The 12,544-nt window shown below is 38.5% G+C and overlaps 1 protein-coding gene across 1 annotated transcript in view; it reads right to left on the bottom strand.

Moving 5' to 3' along the window:
- Nucleotides 1-11,064, bottom strand: part of YIPF6 (Yip1 domain family member 6) — a 28,464-nt gene extending 17,400 nt beyond the window's left edge. The window contains exons 1-5 of the mRNA XM_030304804.1: nt 11,047-11,064; nt 10,071-10,229; nt 8,731-8,809; nt 5,088-5,130; nt 1,810-1,935 (exon numbers count right to left, since the gene is read on the bottom strand). Coding sequence (XP_030160664.1) covers nt 1,810-1,935; nt 5,088-5,130; nt 8,731-8,809; nt 10,071-10,229; nt 11,047-11,064 — 425 coding nt within the window. The remainder of the gene's footprint in view (nt 1-1,809; nt 1,936-5,087; nt 5,131-8,730; nt 8,810-10,070; nt 10,230-11,046) is intronic.
- Between the last annotated feature and the right edge of the window lie 1,480 nt (nt 11,065-12,544).

Below are 12,544 nucleotides of genomic sequence, written 5' to 3'. Positions count from 1 at the left end.
GTTTCATCATTTTGAAGGAAGAAAAGGAATTAAAAAGGTAAAAAAAAGTTAAAATTAAAAAATTAAAAACACACAAAAAATCAAATAAAGGATGCTAGATCCTAGGTGTGTCCTGGTCTGGTTGTTGAAAGGAGCTTGATAGGTTAGAGAAAAAAGGAAAGAAAAGGAAAATGCTTGAAAATTTGAAAAAAATGAATACAATGAAATAGAATAAAATGAAATGATGAAATTAAAAAAGAACTTGAAAAATTTACAAAAAGGTAAAAAAAAGTAGAAAAAAAATATTTTTAATAGAAATGGAAAATAAAAATAAATTTTTTCTCTTTCTGTATTCAAGGATAAAAAAAGAAAGAAAAGAAATTGAATAGATGGACCAGTAGACTTAAGTACGATTGAAATTATATCAGCTTCCCCTAGAAATCAAACTATGAAGCACTTTATAGTCTGTAAACTAAGCAGGCAAAGAGACTACTTGTGTTGTTCCTGAAGAGTGAGGTTGGCCCAGTTGGGCAGGGCTTAGTGCAATGGCTCTGTTCTCCACTAGATGGTGCTGCTTAGCTTACTGGGGTTGATTGTTGTGGTCCTGTAGGTGTGTATGCACAGATGCATTAGGAGTGAAAATCGTGTCACCCAGCTACCCAGTCTGTAGTATCAGAACTCTGTGCTCTCCATGACCAGAAATCAGGCACCCCTCCTTTGTCTCCGGCTTCCATCCACTCCCCACTTTTACACTGTCTGTGACCAAGCCATCAGGTTGCCAGGTGGCACCTCCCTTCTGAGTTTTATCTCAGATGTAGCTGTGTTTCCCAACCCCTCACTTCTGGGGGACTGGCTTTGACCTGCTCAGACCCTCTGGGGGAGAGTCTCACTGAGCAATGGCTGGGTGCTGGCCCACCCCCAGGAACATTCAGGAGACCATGTTGCTGCTAATGCCCAGAGACTGTGGCCACGTGCCAGCCTGCCCCGGAAAAATTTTGTGCTATCTTGTAGCAGCAGCATTTCAGGAATTATGGAAAATTGCAACACACATCTGCACCAGTCTACCCCCTTAACGTCCTTGTTCCAGCACCAGTGAATGTGGTTGCTCTCCAGGGTCCACTGGGGCCTTTGCCTGTGGGGAGGCTGCACAGCCTCTACCAAATGTCCTCCCAGCAGGGGAACCGCCTCTCCCCACGTGGCCTGAGGACCCTAAGGACCTCACTCTCTGTTCCTGGGGATTTGCCCTTCCCACCAGAGCACCACCAGGTATCAAAGTGCAGAGTTTCAGACCCTGAACTCTCCCTGTTTATAAAGTCTTAATGGAATTTAAACCCTCTCCTTTCTCCTTTCTCCCTGTTTTGTTCAGTCCCTTGAATAATCTTTCTTTTCTCTCCAGCTGCTTTTGGGCGGGGGGGGGGGAATGTTTTCTCTACTCTCCCCCCATCTCTGTCTTCTCTCTGCAAGGAAAAACAGCTCCCTGCCCTCCGCGGGCTTCTCCCCCAGTTCACCTCTTTGTGCTGCATATCTGCTGAGTTCTCTGGTTCAGGTTGTACAGATTGTTGTGTTAATCCTCAAATCAGTTTTCTAGGTGTGCAAGATGGTTTAGTGTTGATCTGGCTGTATTTCAGGGATGAGAGATGCAAAAAAAACTTCCATGCTGTTCTGTCATCTTGGCCCCCTCCTAGAAATCCTCTGTTCAGCAGTTTTAAGAGACTTTTCTCTTTAGCCCTCATATATATATATATTAAAAAATACCTAACAGTCAGACTTCCTAAAAAATCTAAGAGACGCTACCTGCCAAGGGAAAAAATGCATTTTAATAATACTCACATGTTTCCTCCAAGAAGTTTTGAGTTGAGGGTGATGGTAACTGCACCAAACCAGACAATGACAAAGACTTCTGCAAACTGGGGCCCTCCATCCTTTTCACTATCTACAGAGCTTCTTTGAAGCATTCTGTGACAAGGAAATGGCATGAGAAATGCTTCATCTTTTATTTAGAGCAATAAAGTTAAGGCATGGGTTGTCCAACATTGAATCAGAGAGCTGTCTGAAACCTCACCTAGAGATCTGTAATATGTAGGCTGTATAAAAGGAAGATGTCAGAAATATTTAGCAAGGCTCCTTTATTTCAAATTCCAAATGCCTCAGGACTACAAGGGTTGCCTCATATGGCCTTAAGATGTTTACATGCATTACTGAAGACCGTTTTGGTTAAGCACAGGTTATAAACTGAAGGGCCAAATGTGGCTCACAGACATGAGGTTGTTGGTCTGTACATGGCTTAACATGGGTTTAAATCCAAGATGACATTATTTTAAAGTTGGGAGGTTTCACATAAAAACATGTATTTCTGGGGGCGCCTGGGTGGCGCAGTCGGTTAAGCGTCCGACTTCAGCCAGGTCACGATCTCGCGGTCCGTGAGTTCGAGCCCCACGTCAGGCTCTGGGCTAATGGCTCGGAGCCTGGAGCCTGTTTCCGATTCTGTGTCTCCCTCTCTCTGCCCCTCCCCCGTTCATGCTCTGTCTCTCTGTCCCAAAAATAAAAAAAAATAAAACGTTGAAAAAAAAAAAAAAAACATGTATTTCTGGGGGCACCTGGGTGACTTGGTTGAGCATCCAATTTCGGCTCAGGTCATGATCTCGTGGTTCATGGGTTCAAGCCCTGCATTGGGCTCTGTGCTGACAGCACAGAGCCTGGAGCCTGTTTTAGATTCTGTGTCTCCCTCTCTCTCTGCCCCTCTCCTGCTCACACTCTGTCTGTCTCTCTCTCTCAAAAAATAAACATTAAAGAAATATGTATTTCTGGATTTTCTTAAAAAACCAGAAGAATTTCTAACACATTGCTACACAGCAACAATTGGGAGCAGGTGACACAGCAGCAGCTCCCTTCACAAGGGGCTTCAGGTCACCAATTCCCAACGAATACATTTAGGTTACTTTTCTAGCCCTTAGACACATTTGGATTTGTAATCCTGGGGTTAAGTCTTTAGTTCTTACATTCAAAAATGGAAACGTTCTATAAACCTATTTAGCTGTGAATTTTTAAAAATAAAAACATACAGATTATTACTAAGAGACTTTGCTTTAAAATAGAGTAGTTGAACTGTCACTTAAATATCCTCTCTTTGTCTAAGAATTTTACAGACATAAACTGTTTTGAACTTTGGACAAGAACACTTGGATTCAGTGTCATTTTTTTCAGAAAAATAATAAATAACACCAAGCTCTTTTCATTACATAGTATAGACAAGTCACATAGTAAGTCTTGCCCTGCTATGCTGTTTGCCAGTACAGGCTTTTGTATTCTACAGTTGTACATAGTCCATTCTGAGTCCTGACGATCCAATGCAAGGAATGCTGGCATTCATCACTTGTCTGGAATCTCTATCGCTTCAGCATGGTATGATAGAAGAACATTAACTGGCCTCAAAGGAAGGAGATCCAGAAAGTGATCCTAGTTCTGTCACTAGATACATACACTAGAGTAATCATTTCATGTCTTGGGACTCCAGTTTTCCTCTCTGCAAATAAATTGGGTTAAACTACATAATCTCTAATGTTAAACTTTTAAAACTAAAAAAGTACATGCGCAGAGATTCTAATATAAACCTGTCCATCAAGGCACCAGGTTATTGCCCTTGATGTGGTTATTAAAGGGCTAAGAAAAAGCACTCTATGTTATTACCTAAATCACCACATGATCAATTTACATTAAAAAAATGGGTATGGGAGCCTGGGTGGTTCAGTCAGTTAAGCATCCAACTTGATTTCAGCTCAGGTCATGATTTCATAGTTGGTGAGATCAAGCCCCATGGAGCCTGCTTGAGATTCTCTCTCTCTCTCTCTCTCTCTCTCTCTCTCTGCCCCTTCCTCTCTCACGCTCTCTTTCACTTCCTCCCTCTCTCTCAAAATAAACTTTAAAGTAAAAAAGTGGGTAGAAAAGCCAGTAAGAAACTTGTTGAATTTAGAATCATAAAACATCAAGCCTGGAAAGGATCCTCAGCCATCTCCTTTTACAGATATGGAAGAGGAGACCCAGAGGGGTTAGGTGGGAAGAGAGGTATAATAATCATAGAGACAGAGAACAGGCAGTCAAGGAAACCTGAGGTTGAATCCCAGGTCTACCACTGACTGTGTGATCCTGGTTCAGTCCTCAATCTCTCTGAACCTAAGCTTGTTTGTCAAAAAAAGAAAATAATATTCTTGTTATGATGTTAAAATAAGAGAAGGTATTTAAAAGTTTTCTGTAGGGGCGCCTGGGTGGCTCAGTCAGTTAAGCGTCCGACTTCGGCTCAGGTCGTGATCTCATGGTCTGTGAGTTTGAGCCCCGCGTTGGGCTCTGTGCTGACAGCTCAGAGCCTGGAGCCTGCTTCTGATTCTGTGTCTCCCTCTCTCTCTGACCCTCCCCCCATTCATGTTCTGTCTCTCTCTGTCTCAAAAATAAACTTAAAAAAATTTTTTTTTAAAAAGTTTTCTGTAAACTGGGAAAAATTATTATATACATTTTGGTTCTAAGTAGCCCAAAATCGCTTTGCTGATAGCACAGTCAGGATGAGAACCCAGAACTGAATCCTAATGCAGTACTTTTTTTCCTCGCTACCAATGGTTATATTCCCTTCTCCAATGGAACTTCGCTCTTCCTGTCCTCTCCCTTTATGTACTATGTGTATAGAAAGCCTAACACTTTGAAACATGATCTTGCTTTGAACTGTACCACTTCTACTCTAATTTATTCTCATTCGTATTATTGTTAAGATTTAAAAACAATACGTTTGCAAATAAACATTGCTTAAACCTACAGATATTTAATTCACTTAGTTTAATGATAGGGAGGTTCATGAGAGTAAACAAATATCTATTCAACAAAAATGGCTAAAGCAGGCTAAGAAATTGGTAAACAGGTGAGCATAATTTTCCCATCTCTAATTCCATCATTTTTTGAATTGATCTGGAAACCTACTTGACTTTTTAGATTTAAATCATAAGGAGCATAATGTGTCAAAGAAGTCCTAACTGAAATATTCAATATTCCCCTCAATTTTGAAACTCCACACAAAAAAGTATAGTCTATCTCAAATGACAAAGGATGGAAATGTAAGTACTTACAATGCAAGTGTCACACAAAGGATCAAAGGGCCCCATAAATCCCCTACAAGGCAAGCAAAAAACAGAAGATTGTTAGGAAACAACTATGTAGAATTTTCTATCTTTATTCCAATATCTGCCTCTCCCACTCTTGGAATTCAGACATCAAGGCTCTCCCTGCCCAAGCCTTCCAACCTCTTACCCCTCTACCTGCCCTCCCTGCTCCCTGATTCTGAATGCCCTTCTTCATATATCCTTTAAATTCTGTTTACTCCATATCCCACAAATCACCCTTCTTCCACCTACTAAGCCACATTCCAGCATGCTATAAAGACCAATGGGCCATGGGTCAAGAGACTTAGGTGCTCCACCCTCAGAAACACTAGAGTTAACTCATTCCACCAAACTGACACTATAGGAGACAGGGCAAATATAATCAGGATCACCTCAAGAATATGAAAATTGAAGCTGAGAAGTGACTTACCCAAGTTTATATAAATATTTATTAGGTATGGAGGTGGGACCACAACCTAGATCTTCTGATTCCTACTCCAAAGTTCTTTCCACTCTGCCACACTGCTTCCCTTTTATAATCATTAAATTGAACTAGTATTGAATCGCTGTTCTTATAAGTGAAAAAACAGCCCAATATTGGTAATTTTATAAAGTTAAACCTTAGCAAATAACATGAAAGCCTTTTGAAAGGTATAAATCGCTCTATCAACATCAGGTGTAAGCACAGTGGTTCTCAATTAATAGCTGTTAGGTAATTAATATGCCAACAGATGAGTAACATACAACTTAAAGCAAAATTACCTTCCTCAACAAATATGAAAAAAGATACATATACCATTTCTAACTTTAACCTCCTATGTACATAACTTTAAATAAGTATGCATATGTACATACTTACGTTGGTTTTTTTTCATATTATATAAGTAATTTTGATATCACTGTGGCAAGTTAGGAAGATGTAAAAACAAATCATAATCCTACCACTCTGATTAAATATTGTTCTTGTTAAATTTTTGAACTTATCAGTTGAAAAGTGAATTCAAGTTCAACTGACATTAATATACTGGCTTTTAAAAAATACACTGAGGTTTTTTAATTAATAAAATTCTGTAACTGTATTTAAAAATCTTTATTTTAGTAGAATATATATATAGAATATATTATAAACACACATATATAGAATATATTATATATATATATACATGTATATATATGTATATATATATATAAACACAAAATTTACCATTTGAGTCACTTCTAAGTGTACAGGCTTTGAGTACAGTCATCATTGTACAACCTTCATATCACCCATCTCCAGAACTTTTTCATCTTCCCAAACTAAAACTCCAACCCATGAAATAATAACTCTCCACTTAGCCTCCAGCAATCATCATTTTACTTTGTTTCTAGAAATTCAACTATTCTAGGTACCTAATATAAGTGAAAAAATATAATATACGTCCTCTTGCGACTGGCTTATTTTACTCAGCAAAATGTCTTCATGGTTCATCCATGTCATAGCCTGTGTCAGAATTTCACTCCTTTTTAAAACTAAGTAATATTCCATTAATACATAGTATATGACATGGTGTGTACACCACAATTTGTTTATCTATCCATCCATTGATGCCATTTGAAATTGTTTTCACCTTTTGGCTATTGTGAATAATGCTGCTATGAACATGGGTGTACAAATATCTGTTTGAGTTCCTGCTTTCAATTTTTGGGTATATACTCAGAAGTGGAATTGCTGGATCATATAGTCATTCTATGCTTAGTTTTCTAAGGAGTCACCATGTCATTTTGCACAGCAGCTGCACCATTTTACATTTCCACTAGCAATGCACGAGGGTTACAATTTCTCCATATTCTCACCAGTAGTTGTTATTTTCTGTTTCTTTGATAATGACCATCCTAATGGGTGCAAAGTCCTATTGCATTGTGTTTTTTTTTTTTAAGATTTTTAAGTCGTGAATTTTTTCCTTGCCACTTTGCCCAGGACTGTGCTAACACAGCAGGGCAGAAGTGCAAATCTGGGCCATGACTTACTCATCCTTTGTGCCAGCCCATCTGTGTATCCCAAGGTCTGAGAATGGACCTTAACATATGACACAGCTAATCATCATCACTAATCTGCAAAGTTAACACACTGGTTCTGCATTGTCACTGAAGCAACCTTGCTCTGAACTGAGCCACAGCAGCAGTTGAAAGGATATCTTCACATCTGGGATAACAGTGGTAGAATGGAAAGGGCACTGAACTTGAAAACTGGGTTCTAATTTTGCCTGTGTCATCCTGACACTCACCTTCGTGGAGACTCGTTTTCTTCACCTGTAAAACAGGAGCCATAACTTTTCATAAGGTTGTTGTAAGGATTAAAAAAGAGGTATGTGTGTGTAGGCAGAGGCAAGGCACTAGAATAATAGCTATCATTTATGGAGTGCCTAATAAATGTCAGATGCTGTGCAAGGTGGCTGGTATGCATGATCTCTAATCCTCACCAGCAGGTATGTTATTATCTCCACTTTAACAGGGGAAGAAAGTTGAGCCTCAGAAAAGTTAACTGTCTTATCCAAGATAACACAGGTAGGGATGGAACTGCTATTCAAACCCAGATCTGTCCATGCTCTTTCCATCACATACCAGCGGTAGCAAATCATGTCAGCTCCAACCCACGGTGTACTATGTTGAAAAAGATTCTGACGCTGCATCCAGTCTCCACAGAGTGACGGCATATATGCCACATATTTGACATCCCTACATTATAGCTGAAATGCCGCCAAAATAGAAGGTACACTCATGTATAACATCATTGTTACTATTCTCACACAACTGATTCAATTTTTCTAATAAAGGGTACTATGAAAATAACGCTAAAAGGTCTAACAATTTTAATAATAAATTCTAAATAAGAGCATAATGTACTGCAAGCACTGTTTTGATAGAACTCTTGAACAAAAAAAATGCAGTCATCAGACTAATAGTTCTGAAAATAGAAATGTCAATAAAGGTATTAATAATTTTGTTAATCCTTAATGGGTATTAGCTGTTATTCTAATTTAATATTTAAACATTTTGCCTTTCCTTTGGAGACTGTCAGCTCTTTGATTGAACAAAAGTCCTTATGTGTTTACAATTTCCAGAGATATTTTTTGCAGTGTCCACTATAGCAGTTGAGGATATACAAACTATATTTGTTGATGAAGATAATATATTAAGCAAAATCTTCCAGTCTCTGAAATTCCATTCTAATTTTTTTTATTTCTTCCCAAATTTTCATTTGTATATTCATTTATATATTTTTTCATCCAGTTTTCTTACCACAGAAATTTAGCCATATAGGGGCGCTTGGGTGGCTCAGTCGGTTGAGCATCCAACTTCAACTCAGGTCATGATCTCACACTCATGGGTTTGAGCCCCGTATTGGGCTCTGTGCTGACAGCTCAGAGCCTGGAACCTGCTTTGGATTCTGTAGCTCCCTCTCACTCTGCCCCTCCCCCACTTGCGCTCGCGCGTGCTCTCTCTCTCTCTCTCAAAATAAATAAACATAATAAAATTTTTTTTAATTACAAAAAAGAAATTTAGCCATATAAAGTACTTATAAGATAAAGCGAAAAACAGAAAATTCTCAAAAGCCTCATATACTTACAATCTCTCAAAAGAGTATTACTTTTTCTTGGATACAAAACATGCATGAATTTTTTCCCAACAGCTTTTAGATCACGCATCTGAAAGACATAAACAACTTGCTGCATTGTCATCACCAAAGTTGCCAAGTAGTTCCCTTACTTAATTTGCTAAGATTTATTTTAATTTCCTGGGAATCCTTCATGTGGAATTTTAGAACTACAATTCCAGTTTAACTCCTTCACAATACAAACAAACCAGAGAGGTAGGGCTTTTCTATTAACTTTTTTATTAACTCCTTAGGCCAACGTTTAACTCTTTACCATACCCACCAGTTCTATTTTGATTTTTAAAGCTCTGTAAAAGAGAACTATAACCATTCTGATACCTTAAAGAAATTAAAGTAATAATAGCACTACTAAAGTCTGCTCTGCAAAACATGGCATCTGACATTCAGTTCACAAGTGATGAAGTCCCAAGGGCCAATCAGCCTGCTCCCCAGCTACCACATTATTCACAATATAAAACAAATTAGTTTCCAACATTCCCAATTTAACTGGTAAATGAAGCCTAGAAGCCAGATTTTTAAGAATCAAGACATTTGAGGAAGAATATAGTAATACAAACATAACCTCTCAAAATATAGTTGAGATAATTCTGTCCTAATTTTTTCACCTAGAAATTTCTTCGTGTCGGGGTGCCTGGGTGGCTCAGTTGGTTAAGCGTCTGACTTCAGCTCAGGTCATGATCTCACAGTTCGTGAGTTCAAGCCCCGCATCAGGCTCTGTGCTGACAGCACAAAACCTGGAGCCCACTGCGAGTTCCATGTCTCTCCCTCTCTCTCTGTTTCTCCCCTGCCCCTGCTCTCTCACTCACTCTATTTCTATCTCTCTCAAAAATAAATGAACATTAAAAAAAATTTCTTCGTGTTATTAACAGTGCTTTGTAAATACATTTTTAATGGCTGTTCGGTATTCCACCACATAAATGTAACATTATTTAATTGATATCCCCTCTGGTGTTCAATTTTTCCCTATTATAACGAATGCTGGGATGAACATTTTTGTACATTAATATTTTTCTGTATTTTAAAAACATATTTTTTTAAAAATTTCCGTATACTCTAGGTGGAGCAGAATTATCAGCTTAAAAATATTTTAACATCTGCAGATTCTTAATACTCATTATAGCCAAACTGCTTTCCAAAAAGGCTATACCAAATTATTCTCTAGAGTAAAATCTTAAAATTTCAATAAATTATATTGAAAGTCAGTGAACCAAACAAAAGAAATATTACAAAGTGCTATTAGTTATTTAGTCCCATGATACTGAACAGAAGTTCTTTCAACTAGTCTCACTTACAATAGTATTCTGAACAGATTCATTTAACGTGGAGCTGTCAAATTCCCGAATGTGAGATGTCATAGGAATGGTGATTTCTCCTTCCACTGGGATGTCTTGTGAGATGGATATATCAGAAAGGCCTGCAAACTGAGAAGAGTTGGGGAAAAAAATTAAAGCCTGTAATCAACTACAGCATTCCTCAAAGACATCATTTCCTAGTGAGTAGGGAGTATGTCTTTTTTTTAATTTTTTTATTCTTTCTTTAGTTTTGAGAGAGAGACAGTGAGACAGAGTGTGAGTGGGGGAGGAGCAGAGAGAGAGTGAGACATAGAATCCGAAGCGGGATCCAAGTTCTGAACTGTCAGCACAGAGCCCGACGCAGGGCTTGAATTCACAAACCACGATATCATGACCTGAGCCGAAGCTGGATGCTTAACCAAGGGAGTCACCCAGGTGCCCCAGGACTATGTCTTTAGCAAGGCATTAATTTATCAGACATTAAACAATGTGGTTAACTAAAATTCTCAAATGCTTATTTCTTTTAAAGGAGATAGCATTTGATGGAAAAAATATGAAGTAAATTTCACAGACACTTTCTTGCCCTTAAATATTTGGTTTCTTTCAAGCATGAAATCTTCACAGGACACACACAAGCTAGCAAGATTGCAAAGCTATTTAAAAAGACCTTTCAGCAATGACATCTTCACATAGGCACAATTCTGTAGCTCTTCTGCTCTTTGATAGGCTCTGGTGGCCTCTGCTGGCTAGAAAAAAGCATTATGTGAAGCCTAAAGCGAAACTGGGAAGAACAGGGAAATAGCAAAATAAATCTTAATCTATACTCTTTTTACCAGGTTATCTGGCAAACCAGATCAAATAACATTTCCAAAATGAATTATGAGACTAAAAGCTTTTAAACTCTTATGTTCATCTGCCAAATTTGATTACTGTAACTAAAACTCAGGAGTCTTCTAGTTCCTAAGAAAACAAATACGACGATCACTTCTCCCATGACTTTTGGCCCAATGGGCACAATATTTAGAGGGTAGCAGCTGCAGGTAAATGAAGTGTAAGACAGTATACTGAAATTCTAGGAAGAATAAAGTTGTTCAAAGAACTTCTGAAAAATAAATTCTCAAACACACTTTTTAATAAGAAACGAAAATTAGGGGTGCCTGGGTGGCTCAGTCGGTTGAGTGTCCGACTTCGGCTCCCGTCATGATTTCACAGTCTGCGAGTTTAAGCCCTGCATCGGGCTCTGTGCTGACAGCTCAGAGCCTGGAGCCTGCTTTGGATTCTGTGTCTCCCTCTCTCTCTGCTCCTCCCCCACTTGCTCTCTCCCTTTCAAAAATAAATACATAATTAAAAAATAAAAAAAAAAGAAATGCAAATTAAAACTGCTTGTAATAAAAATGTTTACGTGTTAAGACTGGCAAAAATCCAACAGTTTGACAACATACTCTGCAGGTGAAACTGTGGGGAAAGAGTATTCACACGCTTCTGGTGGAAATGCAAAGTAGTACTACATTCTACTGAAGATGAATCTGGCCATACCTAGCAAATTTATATATGGATCATCCACTGAAAGCAATGCCACTTTTAGGAGTCTAAAGATAGAGTAGCAAAAATACTACTCCATTGTTCCAAAAGGAACATATACACAAAGCTGTTTATTATAACGTTACTTGTAAAAGCAAAAACCTGAGAATAACCTAAACATCCATCAACATAGAACTAGCTGAACAAAGTATGATGTATTCACATAATGGAGCACTGTGCATCTGTAAGAAGGAATGGGAGTATCTCTAAAGAACTATTTATGGAGTATTGAATAAAAAAGCAATGTGGAGGGGCGCCTGGGTGGCGCAGTCGGTTGAGCGTCCGACTTCAGCCAGGTCACGATCTCGCGGTCCGTGAGTTCGAGCCCCGCGTCAGGCTCTGGGCTGATGGCTCGGAGCCTGGAGCCTGTTTCCGATTCTGTGTCTCCCTCTCTCTCTGCCCCTCCCCCGTTCATGCTCTGTCTCTCTCTGTCCCAAAAATAAATAAACGTTGAAAAAAAAATTTTTAAAAAGCAATGTGGAGAAAAGTTTTTATAATATGCTGCCATTCATTTAAGAAAGTAGAGGCTATAAAGGCGCTCAATGCACACACACGCACACACACTCACATGTGAATGTTACTTTTAAATGTAAGAAATGTATAAGAAATAAATCATGCAGTATAATTTAAGTCATACATAATGTAAGAAATAAGTCATATGATTTTTTTTAAAAGAGGCTTCCATTAAGGAAAGGAGAGAATAAGGTAGAGGAGATAGAGAAGCTAGGCTTCTGCAAATACAAGTAGTTCTATATATACGACTTGAAGTCATATAAATAGTTCACATAATCATGAAACAAAATTAAAATTTAGAAGTCCGGGGCACCTGGGTAGCTCAGTCTGTTAAGCGTCTGACTTTGGCTCACAGCTCGTGAGTTCGAACCCTGTGTTGG

Source organism: Lynx canadensis, chromosome X (assembly GCF_007474595.2).
Source record: "Lynx canadensis isolate LIC74 chromosome X, mLynCan4.pri.v2, whole genome shotgun sequence".
NCBI classification, from domain to species: Eukaryota; Metazoa; Chordata; class Mammalia; order Carnivora; family Felidae; genus Lynx; species Lynx canadensis.
Note: the sequence above shows the minus strand (reverse complement) of the source record. Positions and strands in the feature narration are given on the sequence as shown.